We start from the raw sequence: 18617 nt of genomic DNA, 5'->3' as shown, positions 1-18617 counted from the left end.
CTTGGCAGTGCGCTGTGAAGCAAGATACCATAAGAAAATAAATTACGGGCCCCTCTCACACATATCGTGCGCTGCCAGGATAAACATGGCGGCTGTTATTGTAGAGACCAATTACATGCAGTTTAAGAAAGGCGTCTTGAAACACCCTGTGACTAGAAGAAGAAACGCTGGGCGGAGCATGTTCTCATAACACTAGAGCACGCATACGCACACATAAGCACGTGTGTGCGTGCACTTAGCTTCAGCCGACCATGAACCCTCAGGCATCTACTTTCCCCCAGCCTGGCTGTTCATCGAGAGACCCTGCTGTCCGCCGTCCAAATGGCTACATTTTCTGCAATTTACACTCGGACAAAACGGATCACTTCCACAGGTCATTTGGAAGACCAACGAGTAGGAGGCGATAACGTTAGTGATACTTTGCACTGGCGTATGAGGCCTGAAAGTGTACAGTCACACACTGTGTCACACGCTGTTTCCACAAATAAAGTGACACAGTGCAGGCGCTCTCACTTTAACCGCGCTGTTCAGGATATTTAGACCGATTTGAAGAGCTTGTCTTTCGTGCATCATCTTGCTTATTTGTCAAGCGTATTGAATCATTACTAATGATTGATAAGAAGCTCCGAGGCTACATAAGTCCTGCGTCATGCTCGCATCCAACTGCCTTGGCAATTAGCTTCTCAACTCCCCATTCATCATTGTAATGGGCGTGAAGGAGACGGAGTTAGACCATCAAGACATTGTTTTGTCTGCGTGGGCTACCAAGACCACTGGCTCATCTCCAAGCACGAGACAATAAAGCTGACACAATCTGTATCACGTTGACACTGCAGACTGTGCTGAGAGGCCACAAGGGAATGTGATGGTTGTCTTCATTGAAATTAGTATGCTTGTTGAGACACACGGCCTGTCACCTTAGTCAGAAACATACACATCCTCACTTTTCACTGTTCCTCGCCTACCAGAAGGCGGTGAAAATCCGCCAGTAATTGAAACGCCCATAAAAATGTCTATTTTTGACACACCATCCAAGTATTTGTAATCCACCCACACAAAGAGAATAGTCATTGCATTGTGTCTTGTGTCAACACTATCCACTAAGTGCCCTGAGTTTAGTTAACCAAAGTGAGACCCTTGTGTCTGTTTAGTCTGGATGGGGAGGGTCGGTAGCCATGTGCCCTTGAAGGACAACTCTGGAAAAATCATAATTTGGAGGAAAAACAACAAAGTCTGCAAGATGTATTGCTGGAGGAACCATGGCGGTCAGAGTGCAGTGATGGCAAACCGAAAGAAAGAAGTCCAACCTCCCAACTGAGACCCCCCATTTGTAAATTTCAAATGGTCACACTACCTGTGGAACATCAAGATGGATGAATGTGGATCCAGAACAGGAACCACCGCTTCCAGCGTGTCACCTCAGACGGAAGACACAGCAGCAGGCAGAGATGCGGTATTTGTCCGAGGGCTGGGAACATTGCTGACACTGTTTGGATTCACACTAACTGTATGACTCTGTTTCCCGCTATAACTCACTGAGCCGTCTCCTTCATCCTGCAGCTCCAGGAACTGAAAGAGAGGATGACCGAGACAGACAAGGAGAAGTAAAAACATACATTTTTGAAAGATTTGCAGACAAAGATAATCTTTTAGGGGTTGCTGATGTAATGTAACTGACCATGAATGAAAATCAGCAACCTGGACATCTAAAGACAATGCATACGATAAAGAGAAATGTTTCTTCATCATCTGCTGTGCTGTTTAAAAAAAAACTACACAAAATCAAGAGCAAGTGATGGATGTTTTAAGATTAACTCATCCGTGGTCTGTAGGAAATTAGATTTCCTTTTTAATATTTTCGGAGAATATTCAACTTAAAGTGGTTGATCAGGTTTATCTCAGTCAAATAAACGGCACAGAAACTAAACTTGAAACTAAAACAGACTCTCATAACTGTGCATAATAAAGATCTTAGACTCAAATCCCAGAAATAACAAACGGAAAAAAAGACAAAAAACAACAAGCAGTGAGATAACAAAAATCTTTCCAAGAATAGGCCGCATCACAACGTCCGGGGTAGGATTTTCTGATAATGTGGCCATATGGGCTGCATTCTCGGTCCCCTCTGACCCAGCTTATGTGAGCCACAATAACAAAGGTGCTCAGACGTGGGCCCCTCATGGGTCCGTTTACTCAGTGGCGCAATGTTTGTGCTCTCACAGGCCACACAGCAGCCCTTATCAGGGGCCCCGAGCCTGGCTCACTACGGCCTTACAGAAGGCTGCGGCCGCACCGCACTGTGTACTCTAACACTGCAAACAAGACTCACATAAAGGGGAGAGAGAAAGAGCAAAGGGTGAGGCGGTAAAGAGAGGGATGAATAACAGAGGATTCTGGTGCCTGGGGTCTTGGATACTTTCCACAAACGGGCCTCCAGGAGGAAAAGAGGAGAGGAGGGTGGAGGTACGACTCTCTGTCCTCATACCCTGGAGGGGTGTTGGCTTTGGCTGCAGAATGGTTGAATAAAGGCAGGCCTAAGCCCCTGCAGACACGCAGGGCTCCACCGACTAATGCTCGGCTGGCTTAGCAGCCAACAGGACGGAAGGGTGTCTGGGTCCCTCGCTAGCCAAAGACCAAAGACTGGATTGATCACAAAATGATTCAGGATGTTCCCTTATTTTTTTATTGCACATAAAACAAGAACACACCAAAGGGAACAAAATCTGTCATCCCAAGTTTGGTGATAAAATGACTTTTCTGTGTTGTCACATGACGTCCAGTAGGCTGCAGATAAGCAGCGAGCGGCACCACTGATGCAGGGTGTTTTTGTCTTATTTTAGCTGCAATGTGCTGCATGTGCTTGAGTCCCTTTTTTCGGGAGCACTTTAAACATCTGAATGTTGCTTTGCATTAGTGAAAAGAATAGAACAGAATGCCTCTATTGCACATTTTAACAAGTACATAAAATTGAAGGGGCAATCTCCTAATGTAAAGATAAGTATATCACCGTATTTAGAAGGCGCACTTAAAAGCATTTCATTTTCTCAAAAATCGACGGTGCGCCTTATAATCCAGTGCGCTTTATGTGTGCACTGAGTTCCAAAATCTGTAAAAATGTTGTTGTGCGACTTTGGTAACCACTTGACTGTCGGACCATTTGCCGCTGACACAGGGACGTAATACGTACTGTACGTACGCTGGCAGCGATAAACCGATCAGAGAACACTACGTAATAAGTACAGCACGTATGCTTAGCTCCGGTATACTACCGCTAAACAACATTTGTGAAGTGAAGCTGAGGTGTCTGATTTAACTGTTGTCCGAGCTTTCGCGAAAGTCTGTATTATTGCTGAACAGCCACCTGACAACAAGACTGACTCCGACAATGGCATGTTTGATGACGAAAATGCCCAGCTGCTCAATTCAAATACAGAAGGGGAGGACATTGATGGATTTGTGGGAGAAATTTGATTAAAAAATACAGTGAGTATTTGTTAAATAGTAGAATAAAGTTAAACTAAACTCACTGTTTTGCTTTCGCTGCCTTTTTTTTTTGCAGATCGTATGTTTTAGCATGCGCCTTATAATACATACAGTGATACAGTAATGAATGACACAATGCTAAATTTGTTACAACAACAGATCACCTCAAGAATGGAAGTGAATTTAAAAATGTTTTTTTTAATAAGACAGAATGTACAGAATAAGACACCCAGATTGTACATAAATAAAGGGTGTGTGATTTGCAATATGAACTATAAACTATAAAACATTGAATATTGTTTACTCACCGACAACTTCCTCGAAATACAAAAAATAGCAAAAATGCATCATACATCAAGAAACATGAAAGCAAATGGTAAAAAAACAAAACAATGTCCGATGTTCCTAATTCGATAGAATGTAGCTTCTCTTTGTCGCAGAAAGCCTTCTTCCCTGTTTTTCTCCGTGACGATACTTGCGCTTGCTGCCTGCTCTGTTAACAAACCCCCACCCACTATGCTTGGTATCACTGCTTTGTCCTCCTGGAGCTGCTGTGCTGCAGTCTCTATGATTGCCGTAATGACCAATATATCATTCGAAAGCACAGACTCTTGCTTCAGAAACCATTAGAATCATTTTGATATAGTTCAAGACTTACGGTCATTTTAAAAATTACACTGCAAATCCTATTGCTCGGGACAGCTTTGAAGTTATAGGTTTAAAAAACAAAATTTGAAAACAGGCTGGATCACAAGGCTTAATGACCCACGGGTTGTAGTTTGCACAGGTCTGTTCGAACGAGAAAATCATAAAATCATCAATAAACACGCAGGCAAATCCGTAACTTCTAGATTATGTAATTCATCAAAAATGAAGGCAATATTTCCCCTGCAGGGTTAGCTTTGGTTAGTCAACACCGGGGATTAATGTGGAAATTTTCCCAAAACCCAATAAAACTGTTCCAGCACCCACAGTGAGACCCAGATGCCTTCCTTCCAACCCACAATGAGTCTTCCACCCACATTGACTTGGTTTTCTCAAAAACCTAAATCAAAATAGGATGCAGGCTAACCGAACTCATAAAGGGAACACGCAGACAGATTCATTGCTCATTTTTGGTTTCCAAATGTTGAGAGTTGTTAATATTCCTTCACACAGATTCCGGTTAATGTGCCAAAAGGACCCATGCGGATCAAAAATGCCTCGGGTTTCCTTTCCATTAGCCTTATTATTAGCTTATTCCCAAATGTTTACACTGATATGAACTCCTGTCATTATCCTAGCCCACCTGCCGTGGGAGGTGAGCTCTATGTAGGGCTCCTCCTTGGCCCATGCATTGCATCGCCACAAAGTTTTATGAAAATCAGTAATTGCGGTTTTCATGCAATGGTGCACGAACCAATCAACAATAAACACATAATCGCTCACCTATCCTGTTCAGGGTCACGGATGAGCTGCAGCCTATCCCAGCCCACTTTGGGTATGAGGTGGGGTAGACCCTGGACCAGTCCCGTCAGGTGAGGTTCATGGACGGTGAGGCACTGACTCTTTTGGAGTTTTTTTAATGTTAATACAGGTTACTCACTAAAAGGATAACAAGAAAAAGAAGATAATCCCCTTTTGTTTAAAAAAATGACTTCAAATTGTTTTCAGAATCCCATTTAGTTAATTTTTTATTTACAGGAAAACATTTTTGTTCTTACCTTTTATTTAAATATGAAGTACAGTACATGCAGCATTTCCTTCTCCAGGGAATGTTCTGATACTTTGTTGCAAAAGGCTGATCACCTCCTGGTGAGCTTGGGCAAATTCATTCAATCATTCAGCAAAGCATAAAAATATCTTTAACGCATTTGACTTTCTGCTGCTTCTTCTATGGAAGAACGGCAGTGCCAACATCTTTTTACGCAGCAGAGAACGTCGCAAGTGCCAGAAGTTTAATAAAGAAGGTGAGAAACACTACAGAAGTCCGGATCAATAATCAGTGTCATCCATTCACCATTTTGGGTGTCTAGATTAATTGGATTAACATTATTTTCTATGGGGAAAAATGTAAACATTTAACAACAAATTTTATAACAAAGACAAAGAAACAATAACAACGACTAAGGTACCACTGTACTTTCAGAGAATGGTTAAAGGGATTTGTTGAAAGACAAAGTCTGCTGCTTTTTTTGCATTAAAAATGAAATGAGCACAACGAGGGATGTCACGATCCACATTTTTTGGCTTCCGATCCGGTCCGATTTTTTTTTTATAGTCCTGCCGATCCGATCCGGATTGAAAAAAAAGAGCTTTTGTTCCAAACATGAATTTGTGGAATTGAATATGGTTATGAAAACAGCTCTTCAAAGCATTCAAAATAATGCAAGCAAAATATTGCTGAATTTACTTTTATATTACACAACATGACCAACAATTTCCTTCTTCTCGCCGGTGGTGGCAGTCGAGTGGCAACCAGCTTTGAGGCGCATTACCGCACCTACCATGTTGGAGTGTGGCCCAGACTTACGAACGTTATACGGCGGCCGGATCGCCCCGATCTCGTGGCGGAAGCCGATATTATCCCATCTTCAAAACACAGTGGATCGGGACATCCCTAATCACAACACATCAATCATCACTTAAGTCAAACATGCAGAATTCAGCAGAAGGAAGTAGATTATCGTTCATTCAACCATTTACAAATCAATGTTCTTAATGTTATTTTTCAATCTAAAAGCACGCAGTGTTGAACAATCTGCAAGCTGAGTGTGTTTGCTCAGGGTGTGAAGCCCGCCGAGCTGCAGCTTGCCTGAGGTTGCCAGGAAGCCCACCTGAGCCTGAGAGAGCTTGCACACCTGTTCTCTGTTTGGACAACAGTGCAATCATGACCCGGTCATACGGTCCAACACTATCGCTGACAATCTGGAGAGCAATACAACACTTATCTCTTATTGGCTCACATTGCAGCCATTGGGGCCAATTAGAAGCTCTCCTGTTGTGACTCTCACTGAACGGCTGCTGCAGTTCCTGGACTGGGCTGAACCAAGCAGGAATGGGAGTTCTACGCAAACATCATTCCCTCTTATAAATATGTTTGCCCAGAGGCATACGTAGATGGGGCAGCAGTTGTTATGATTATGTATATTATGATGGTAAAACTGCTTTCACAAATGTCTTTTTTTAGAGGTTTTCATGGATGGCTGTTGTCAGTTCTGTGTCAGGGCAAACGGCAAAAGGGATTCTGGTTCTTGTCTGAACTGATCTGCCGCCTCCAAGTCAGTTAAGTGCCCAGACCTGCTGTAGACATTACATTACATTGCAAGTAGTTCTGAAGTCGCTCTTTGACTCACGCAGCAAACAATGTAAGGCTGTGCTACGGTGCTGTTTGACCACTGATTTGCTTGACGCAGCATTTCTGGTTTTGAGGGTTTGTGTGTGTTTTTAGCATTTGCAGCATTTTGCTTTCGCATTTGTTGGGATGCCGGCTACCCCCCATACTGCTCACCTGACGTGGATGAAACTAAACTGATGAGAGATTATCAATCGACATCTCTGTCAATGTTTGCAAGAAAGTGAGGCGATGCAGGATGCAGGGGCACATTTGATTGGTTTGGGCGCCCCTCTGGGACAAATTCGATCAGCAGGGAAGTGGTGAGGATCGGACAAAGTTGAGAAACATCGCAAAATCAGACAACACCTGAATGAGAGGTGGTGCCTGTGGGGCAGCCAGAGAAGGCTGTGGGGGGAATCATGGGAAATTATAATTAAAACAAACATAAGGTGGCAATAGATGATATGGATTTTTGTGTGTGCGGAGGGGTGAGCGCAAAAAGGGGGTCTCGCAGGGCGCCATAGAAGCCAGACACTGACAAAAAGCCCCAAAACACTCCTGTACCTCGTATGCTTTATGTTCTGCAAGCTTGACCCAAACATGACCCGGAGCAGAAGGATATTGGACACCGCCACTGAATTCACACCTTTGCCTGTCGTTTACGGTCCAAAGAGAATAGATGCCTGTGAAAACTTAAAAACGCACACGCACGCACATTTTGCTATTTCCTTTGGATGAACTCATCGATACACGTCACCAACCTGGCCCACTTTGACTGTTGCGGTGGTGGTGATTCACAGCCTGGCCATTAACGCAGAGGGTGCACAGTGAATATTGATGCAAGCCTGGCAACATTTGGAGACCATCTCACACACACACACACACACACACACACACACACACACACACACACATGCACTATATGAAGTCTCTACTTTGTACCAGTGTGTGACATCAGGGTCATGTCTGCTTGCTGTGAACATGACAAGGTGTGAAACAGACCTACTGAGTGGGCAAATAAATAAAAAGTAATGCATAGAATGTTAGATGCCGTTGTATTTTAAGGTATGAGCAGCCAAAACATTCTGCGAATATGTGAAATAATGTCCACGTTATTGCAGCAACACACTGACTCAACACTGAAACGGGTCCATAAGGAAAACAATCAAAATAGCTTTAATGAGATGCTCCGTTTTATAAATATTTGTATACTGGACTCGGCCAGTGCATCGTTTTACCGACTTCAATGTTGTACTGTTACTGTAAAACGCTCCCCAATGTTTTGGATTCCCTGGAATCTGTACAGATGCATCCTTAAGCTGCTTCACAAGCACACGAATTCACTTCTCGCTGTAAACAAAAATGCTAAAAGAAACGCGAGGTTTCAATTCTACAAAGAGCCAAAGTGATACATTATCGTTTCAAATAGTAGTTGATCTGTAGTATGAGCCTTTGCCGTTTATAGAATATTTCAACTATAAGCTACTAAAATGATGTTTTTATTTATATAATTTCATTATTGTTGTAAAATTACGACTTATTTCTGTTAGATTGCAACTTTTTGCTCTTAATATTTAGACTTTATTTCTTGTTAAGTTATATTTTTGGAATGTGCTGCACGCCAATAAAAAAACAGCTGCAGGCCGTAAATGGCCCCCAGGCCGCATTTTGGACCCCCGTGCAAATTTGGTCTAAGATAAAAATGCCTGTTAACAAAAAAATAACGTTTTTAAAATAAAACATAAGCACTTTTGGCCTTGACTGCAGACATTTAATCTATCTAGAGTTGCACTGTAGCTGCTAGTGGTTGCCTGGACTTGGTTGTCTTCAGCCTGACAACCTTCACCATCTTGGCATCTTCTCGTCATCAGTGCCGCATTATATCCGGATGGATGGCATGGCACTGAAGTATATGAACTTTCTTGGAGGAGACTAAAGTCTTTTTCGAGTTGGATTGAAGAAAATAAATGATTTCATTGTAAAACAATTTAAATGAGTTTTTTATTTAGGTCAGCTACAGCCATCATCCTGTCGCTGATCTATCGGTGAAACATGGAAGACAAAATACGGAATCAATGAGTTACACATGTCTGACTGTGTGCAATGACTTTTTTTTCACAATCATACATCTTTCCTCTGCTCATGAAAATTGTTCGTGGATTGCCTTGAGGGCCAGCCAAGCCACGCTGTAACCGCTAAAAATCAAACATGCAGGGCACGGTCCATCTGAAAGCCTTTACGGGCTTCGTTGTTCGTTTCATGTGAGCCTTCTTCCATCGTCCCACTTGTCATCCTCAGGGCTGTGTAAGCGCTGTGGTTTTGGCATGCCAGCGCACACAACCCAGTGGTTCCTCCCGGTGTGGAGATCCACTTTTCCTCTCCCACCCGGCTACAGTTCACAGATCAGTTATTGTAATTATCATTTCACCACACAGAGTGATTATACCAAGCAGCTGCCACAGGGCTTGGAATGTCAGCTTGATTCGCATGATATGGTTTTATTCTGCAGCGCCTGTCTTTAATTTTGTCTCTTTCAGTCGTGGGAAGAAGTAGCAAACAGACACGTTGACATACAACAGATATAGAGAAATAAAATGTGCATATATGCACAATTTGTTCATTATAGTGTAGAATTGCACTGAATTATAGTTTACTCTTATTTACAAAATAAAAACCCAATTAAAAAATGACAATCAATATAGAAAAATACACTGAGCTTATATTTGTATTTATTTTCATCAATCTATTTAACATACTAACTAATACAGTAATCTTTCCTGTTATAAAACTATGTATGCTGTATTGTATGCTAGGGGTGACAAGAGCTTGCGAGATTAAAACGTTACGAGATTTCTCGTTTGGAGAAAAGCTGTGTCACAAGAACAGGGCAGCCAGAAGCCAATCAGACTGTGAACTACGGCGTCGCTACTATGAATGATAACACAGAGATATGGAAGTGGAAGTATATGCAAGGCATTATTGTAAGCGCATGTTAAGTACTTTAGGTACACCTTGCAATCCAAGCTAGCTCAGTGTTCCCAGCGTCAGCGAGTGATGTGTGGCTTTTTTTTTTTTTTCCCCCCATCGGAGTTGAGCAGCTGCTTGCTACTTGTTGATGTCCAAGCAGACGCTGTATTAATTCTACATTTGATCAATTTTACTTAACGATTTGTCAGATCAACCCACGTAGATGTTGGGACTTGCCTGCACCCTTAATCACTGAGCTTTTCTATTGACGCTCATTGCATTTGGCTAATGCCAACTTTCAGGCCTCTTTCAAGAGATCCGTGTTGACAATGTAGCAACATTTTCAATATAGTACAGTATTTAGCAAGTAAGTGTACGCATTTAAGTGTTTCTTGTAGGATTCTGGTCACTAGGCGTCAGTAATGACACAAAACATTGATGATAAATGACAGTAGAGTAGATTACCTTCACACTGCATCTAGTCAGCCATGGCATGTCCGACATGAGGGATTGAAAAAAAGTTCTCACATTCTGTGTGGAAGTGGTACATTTTTTTGGCTTGTTACATTGTCTTTCTTCCCCACTGTGTTTGAAACCCTTTCTTAAGTTTAGAATAAACAAATTGGAGGCTAACTAGTTAGCTCGGTAGCATGTTATGTTTAAAGCGGCAGCTTTCTCTTGTGATCCCGTAGCCTGTGCATTAGCAAATATGGTGTAAACAATAATAATCTGAGTGTAAAGGTACCTATAGGGGTATTATTTTATTTAATAATGTTAAAAATCATATTTAGAAAGCCATAAAAGTCATAAAAAGGTTTTCTATGCTATAACTACAAAACGATTCAATTTATTAACATTGAATCCTACTTCACTTATTGTGGTCGGGTTTGGAACCAATTAACCGTGATAAACGAGGGACGACTGTATATATAGATACATATACTGTATATATATTTTTTCTTGCTCTAATACAGCACAACTACACGACTAATATTATTTATCACTATCTTGTTTCTTTCCTCTTTCTTGCATATTGAGTTTTTGCCAGTATACAGTACAGCCCACTTCTCGCTTAGTGACAAATCTCCCGACGTCGCACAATCCTCCCTTCCTCTTGTACAACATTGTTACTCGTCCTATGTTTTATGTATTGTGTTCTATAACCCCCTCACATATGTAAATATCCATCTATCAATTTTCTATGCCGCTTATCCTCATTAGGGTCGCGGGGGTATGCCGGAGCCTATCCCAGCTGACTTCGGGCGAGAGGCGGGGTACACCCTATATCGACAAACAATCATTCACGCTCACATTCATGCCTATGGACAATTTAGAGTCACTAATTAACTTGACATGAATGTTTTTGGACTGTGGGAGAAAACCCACACACACAAGTGGGGAGAACATGCAGACTCCACACAGAGATACCCGAGCAGAGATTCGAACCCTGATCTTCCCGATCTCCAGACTGTGACTGTGTGGCCAACATGCTAACAACTGGGCCACCGTGCGGCCCGATATGTAAATATGTGTGCCAAAAAAAACAAGAAAATAGTTCAAGCCGCCATCTTGGACTTGTTCATGTTCATTTCAAGATTCCTGGATATGCACAAAAAATACAAAAATATGGTGCAGCTTTAGGTGCTCGTTAATCTGAATGGCGGACACAGATCCACATTTTAGAGGGCACAAATACTTTTTTCCCCAAAAAATCAAAGAAAGTTAAGATGAAAAACTCATAAAATGCATGCTTTTATAGAATAGCAAGCCTCTATTTCATGCTTCCTCTTTCTTGCCTGTTTTAACAGCGTACACTCACAGAACGTGCCAAAACTTACAATTCACAAATGACTGTTTCTCATCTGGAGGATATGTTTATATTCTACCAAGCTTAGGATGTTAACGTTTTGGTTTGCATTTGGTCTAATTTGGCCTCTGTGCAAAGGAGCGCTTTACTATGATTGCACATTAAAACAAAATCAAATGACTTCCTCTCAGGTTCCTTCACACTACATTTATCGACATGCTCCTTACTTAAGGCTGCTGTTAGTCTTGGTGAAGCCGCATTTCCATCGTTAAGATATAGCTTGCGGCCTGTTCCAATAAGGGACTGCTGGGTCATTTATCACCATTATGAAAGTGCAACCAAGCTGAGACAGGTGCTGCAACTTGCTCACAGACACTTGTCTGTATTTTGACACAAGCAGCATGAAGAAGGTGGTTGAAGTATTGACTGCATTTCCAGGAAGTAATCATCAGAGGTGTGGTGTTGGACTCGAGGGGAGACCCGAGTCACAATTTTGATAACTTGGACCGGAATTGACAATATCATCAAGCACTTGCAACTCGACTTGCCCTTTGACATTGATACCTCGGGACTTTAGTAGCAGCATGTATAAAATTAACAAACGTTAGCATATTCTGAGTAGCCAACATAACAAATCAGCAATTATTCCCAAATAAATTATAGACTTCTGAAGTCAAACTAAAATCCTGAGCACAGAATTTCTGACAAAATAATATTTTTGCTGCATAGCAAAGTCAAAAACAGCTTTCATACAAAATATAGATTTCTGTACCAGCGGCTCCCATACAAGAATCATGCTTGCAGATGTCAGTATATTATGAATAACCAAAAAAACTAGGCTGCCCTGATCCACAGTTGCAGTGTCAGTGATAACGTTGCGATGGGACGTTGTAACTGGGTTCCAAAGTGCGCAACAAAGCACAAAAGCCCTGCTTCTCAACAACTGAATATGGCCTTCACAAAAGTGTTTAAAGTAGAAACACTTTTCCAAGTTGGGTGGAAAATTAGTTATCACCTGCTTGATGGTTCTCTGGTTGGCAGCAACTTCTGCTGGTTGTTTTTCTTCCTGGTTCGGGTGTGTGTGTGTGTGTGTGTGTGTGGTTTCTCGTATTTGTCGTGTTCCCAAAATATTTTAAGCTTCTAAGACAAAGCTTGCATATTGTTTGCCTCTTGTCCAGCTCATTTTTACCTTCAACTACGTGAAAGCCAAAGTGCTTCCAGACGCTCACTTTAAATCCAGCGGATAAGGGTCGGAGTTTACGCTCATCCATTCTGGTAGCGTCTTACACTTACGTGCACCACCACAAACTTTATCTCTTTTTGTTCAGTTTTTCTTTTTTGTCTCGTCAGCATTGATTATTGACATTTATGAATTGTGATTAATAATCGTCAACGTCCGCATCGCGATGCAGCTAAGACTCAATTATTTCCCCCACCCCCAGTAAATACTATACAGTGCTTTTTAAAGACTGGAAAGTTTCAAGCTTATGACTTGAGACTTGACTCAACTCGTCTTGTCTTGAGACCTGACTTGGACTTGTATGTTTTTACTTGAGACTTGCAAAACACTGACTTTCTCCCTCCTCTGGTAATCATATCCTTTACACCATAAATTCAAATTGAAACAAACGGTTGGATGTGCTTACTATATGTCGCTCATGCTCAAATTTAAAAGTCAGCATTTATTTTCTCATGGCACATTTGCTCCTTTGAGCTCTCAGAACTTGAAGCAGGCTGGTTTCCATTTAACCATTTCATTTAACTACTTAATGCCTGCTGAACGACTTAATGGCCGCAAGTTAAGATAGATTTCTCAACCGCCGCACAAGAAAACAAATGCATGAGTGTCATTTGTTTCCGGGTGTTAAATTCCAAGCTCTCTGCAGTTTTTCAGGTCTTGTTGCGTTGTCGGGACTCAGACAACTCAGACACGTGTGTGACACGCAACAAGGAGCAGCCAGAAGCACCTAACGTGGAGAGCCCGTGTCGGGATTCATTTTAATCAAACTTCCCAAGCTAATTTCACTGTTCACTCGTATTAGTTTTAGTTGAGTAGAGCTGTTGGAAACCTCCAAAGCTGTAGTAACACCTTGGGCCAACCATTGGTGTGTTTGAAGGCGCAGAACCTCTGGACTCGCTCCGAGGCTGAATGTAAGGAATCCGCCCTCGCTTAAATGGGAATCCAAAGGCATTTCTTCATGGTTAATGTCACCCCGCCCAGGTGTGCTTTTCCGCCTAGAGACAACAAATGAACCTTTGCTGAGAAGCAGTGCAGCTTCAGGCCTGCTCAGGTTGCCCAGCAAGCCTGTCCTGCTGCTGCTGGGCCTCCCTCATCTTCCTCCTGCTCAAGCAGCCATGTAATGAAGCCCTAATGAGCCTGTCACTCCAACTGTCACACCTCCAACACCAAGTAACGCAGGGTGAACCATGAGTGCAGATGACCTGACATGCAATGACAGGAAAGTAAATCAACACTGTAAGGATTAAACATGGGACACATTATTAGCGACAGTAAGAAAGAAAATATTTGTCATATACACATTAAACATACTTACATTAAATGACTTAAATTACTTAGTGTATAAAAATATCTTGGTTACAAGTGGATTAGACTTGTTTGATTTTACTCACGTTCTTCTACAGTGTTCCAGAAAACAATCCTAGCAGTTATCACCACCTGTGATCTACCTGATGTGTCCCGTGATCGACTGATCAGTCCAGAGTGTACCTATAGTCTCTCGCCCAAATGTCTGCTGGCATACGCTCCAGCTCACACATGACCCCGAACAGGGTGAGCGGTACAAAATGAATGAATGAATGAATGAAAGTTTCCTTGCACAGAAGGGTAAGGGTAAGGGCCTAAAAGCCTCATTATTAGATGAATGCATACATGCCTCTTTACCACTTTCTGAACTTTCTCCATGAGCAAAGAGAGAGAGAATGTTTTCATTACAGAGCAGTGGAGGGAAGGAAGGAATCAGAGAAGAAATAAGGTGGAAAGAAAAGGGGGGTTGGGGTGTACAGTGGTCTGGCAAGTCCACGGATTGCCTGATTAAAAGCATGTGCTGAACCCCACTTCCCAGGCTATGACAGAACGAGTGCTCCACTCCTCCTACATACAACAACACCTACATACAGTATATCATCTCGTGGACATACGACAACCATTTACTGGTCTCACCCTGAGGAATGTACATGCTACAGCAAAGAGCAAGGTATGCCGAATAGTTGTTAAGATGATAAATGAAACACTAAGTAAGTGTGTTTTTGTGGACATAATTGTGCTTAGTTTGCTAAAACACATATGGAACTATTAAAGGTTTTGATGGGGGGGGGGGGAATTCATGAGTAAGGAAGTTTTCATACCTTCATCCATGAGCTTACTACTGTTGGCAACAGCTGGAATATTCCAAATAACAATGCAGCTTGATGACTTAGAGACATTCCGACCTCCGTGCTATTCTTTTATAGATGCTGGCTTCCATGGCAGACACATCACCTCCTGCTTGGAAGAGTGGTTAGTGATAATAAACACACTCTTCAGAGTCAAAATATGTGTGTGTGTGTGTGTGTGTGTGTGTCCATCCAAGAGTGGGATGTGAGTAAAGCAGAGCAAGCCGGTGGAAAGTGACAAACAGAAGCAGAGCTAAAGAAAAGATGTATGAGATTAAAGTCAGTTTAATCCTCAGAGAGAAAATATACAATGCATAGATGTTAGAGATGGAATTGTAATGTCCCATCCAAAGAAAATGTTTCCAAGTGATTGATTCGGATGCCAAACCTTTGAAGCAGACAACTGAGGAATCAAAACAAAAGAAAACAACATGACAGGAAATGCCTGACCGTAACACAACGAGTTTGGCTTTTTTTTTTTCCTCATTGTTTACTCTTTGTGTGCCTTTTCAATTCTATGTGATCGTGTGGCCCGACTGTGGAATATCAAATATTTATCCAATCCTTGGAACACATTGCTCCGTCTTTTCTCACTGGTGTGGGTTTCAAAAGCACACATGCCGACAAGTTTACTTCTAACAAAACATTTTTAAGGGAGGATGTGGGGGCCGAATTAGTGTAAAAACACATCCATCTTTGTATGTCAGCACGGCCTTGACACAATGGGGATTTTGAATGGCACAAAGCATTAGCGAGCAGCACCAACATGGGCAGTAAATATAAAACTTGAGATGTTTCTCTGCCAGACAGACTTCACATGTAAAGCTCTTATTTCCCCTCATACTGTACGGCATGTGTTGATTCAAAGACACTACCTGCGCATGGAGAGACCGCACAGAAAAAACAACGAGGGCTTATTCAATACCCTCTCCTTTTTTTTTTTTTTAGAAACATTCCAGTTGTGCACCATATGAAGAGGAGAGGAGGCCAAGAAGTGAAGCCTGCATTGCTACATCTGCAAACACATTCGACCAGCTGGGGCATATCGCTCTTAAACCTGCAATAAAAAGTCTTGACTTTGTTTATATGTCGAGTTACATGCGATAGCAGAAGACATGCAATATGAGAGCAGCGAGATGGGTGGAGAGTTTGTCTTTTGTCAAATATTTGCTTTAACAAGATCAAAATGGTTCATTTATGCAGCTGCATACATCTGCACGGCTGGATGTGATAGCAAATTGGGAAGACTTACCCAGTGCTTTTATGCAAACAAAAAATGACACCATGATGCACCATGATGACTGGTGCAGCAGAATTTTTGCGTGAGCTCACCTGTCACAACTTGAATTTTGCTGAGGTTTGCATGTGGCAAGATGTAATGCGCTACCTTTAACAGTGTTTGGGGGTTGCTATAAACATTTAGCCGATACACGGTGTTACTATGCAAGAAGTTACAGTAGCAAACAGTAATTTCAGCACTTGGGTCGGGTTTATATGAGTGAATCATGTATCAGCATTCTAGCTGAAAAAGGAAAAAGACCTCCAAGGTTGACATAATAGTCACTGGTCACCAGTGACTATTATGTCAAAGGAGGCTGGTGAGGCTCTGCTTCATAAAAAAATATAAAAAATGAATTCCATCCATTTTCTATACTGCTTCTCCTCTTTAGGGTCGCAGGGGCATGCTGGAGCCTATCCCAGCTGACTTTGGGCAACAGGCTGGGTACACCCTGGACTGGTCGCCAGCCAATCGCAGGGCACATATAGACAAACAACCATTCACACACAACCATACCTAGGGACAATTTAGAGTCACCAATTAACCTCGCCTGCATGTTTTTTGGAATGTGGGAGGAAGCCGGAGTACCCGAAGAAAACCCACGCGCACACGGGGAGAACATGCAAACTCTACACAGAAATGCCCAAGGGAGAATCGAACCCAGGTCTTCCCGATATAAAAAATGAATTATAACATAAAATAAATATTCGTTAACATTTTCTTAAAAGTCACTGCATTTGCACATTTCCTAATCAGGTGTGTACCGTCTCCGTGCACACTGATTTGAATCATAGCGCCTGCCAGCTTCTGTTTGTCAGCATGTCGCCAAGAATATAATGTTGCAGACACATTTATTATGCACCATGACTTTCCACAGACTGTTTCATGTCTTTACTGTACACGTGACATCATTATTCTTTCTAATCGGACAATAAAATACATAGAGATGTCTTACGGAAGGCATTTGCAGTACTCGCGTCAGCCTGCGCGGACAGTTTTTGACAGCTGGAGAGCAGCAGATTAAGTGCAATATATTTTTATGCTCTGCTGAATGAATGAATATATGGATACGACTGCCAAGACGGAGGATTATATACCCAAGCTCACCAGGAGGTGATCAGACTTTTACAACAAAGTATCAGAACAGCAATCAGCATCAATTTACATCAATAATTTAAAAAAAGTCTTAAATAAGAATAATAATATATATGTAATAATAATAAAGAAAAATGTTTTCAATTAATTTAAAATTTCAATTTCAATTTAAATATTCACACAGCACACAATAACTCTATAAAGAAGCTACCTTTACACTCTGCAATAAGTATATACACAAACTACATAAACTACAAAAGCTATAATATATACCTGTATACAGTACAACTATATGCAAAATGATGTACAAAAAGACAGGAATCAGACGTGGAATAATGAACCAGGGTTGGAAACAGAATGTATGGATGGGAAATATGATGGGTGTAATATAGCGTAATAGTATGGCTTCCATTCCTTCTCCCTGAAACGGGCAAGTGAGTGCCCTTTATTACTTCCGTACACGCAATTACACACAATTACACACACTCACCTCCTCCAGACAGACTTCTATGGTATTATAATTTGTAGTGATATTAATTGAATCAATGTGAGCTTTCCCATTTGAAGTTTGAATGTAATTATTTTGAAGGTGAATTTTTTTCTCCAATGTTGTTGTGCCCCTTGGCGGCTGCAGCGCTCTTAGCATTGGTCTATACTGCCTATTGGGCCAGCCGGCTCTTCCTCTCACAATGATACAGCTCTTGTATTGTACTGCATTCAGTTGTGCAGGTGTACCCAATGTTACGGCCTCTGAGTGTGGTTCCTTGTTAAACGATAATTGTGATGATGTGATTCTCTTGCATTTTCATCCCCACTCTCCTGACTGATTTCTTCCCATGTTTCCGCCATTTCTTGTCTAAGCGTACAGATATCTATGACTCTGTGCTCCCAATTCCCAGACACCCACTGAGAGCAAACGTGAGCTGATCAAACACATTAAGAAGATGTCAGTATACAGTGCAACCTTATCTGCTGAGACTGGGGTGGACTAATAGAGTAGACATGTGGTCATACTCATTTATGATAACACAAATGCAACAAACCCATTGGCCTCCATCCCGGTGATAACAAGTTGGCGCCACAGCTGAGCTGATATCACATGGCAGAGAGTGATTGTGAGAGAAAGACCGTCTGTCAAGATGATAAAACTGCTGCAAAGCCAGACCTCTTTCGTTCTAATGGACTCCCCCCCCCCCCACACACACATTTTTGCCCTCCTCTCCATCTCCTCTTCCTGCCAACCTCTCCTCTGCTTTGCCTGGCTGGGGAGACGAGCG

The 18617-nt window shown here is 41.9% G+C and overlaps 1 protein-coding gene across 1 annotated transcript in view; it reads right to left on the bottom strand.

The window, feature by feature from the left end:
* Positions 1 to 1398: 1398 nt before the first annotated feature.
* wdr11 (WD repeat domain 11) overlaps positions 1399 to 18617 on the bottom strand; it is an 85772-nt gene continuing 68553 nt past the window's right edge. The window contains exon 30 of the mRNA XM_054798464.1: positions 1399 to 1569. Within this exon, the coding sequence (XP_054654439.1) occupies positions 1533 to 1569 (37 nt within the window). The 3' untranslated portion in view covers positions 1399 to 1532. The remainder of the gene's footprint in view (positions 1570 to 18617) is intronic.

This window comes from Dunckerocampus dactyliophorus, chromosome 14 (assembly GCF_027744805.1).
Source record: "Dunckerocampus dactyliophorus isolate RoL2022-P2 chromosome 14, RoL_Ddac_1.1, whole genome shotgun sequence".
Classification (NCBI taxonomy): domain Eukaryota; kingdom Metazoa; phylum Chordata; class Actinopteri; order Syngnathiformes; family Syngnathidae; genus Dunckerocampus; species Dunckerocampus dactyliophorus.
The sequence above is the reverse complement of the archived record's forward strand: the minus strand, read 5'-3'. Positions and strand labels throughout refer to the sequence as shown.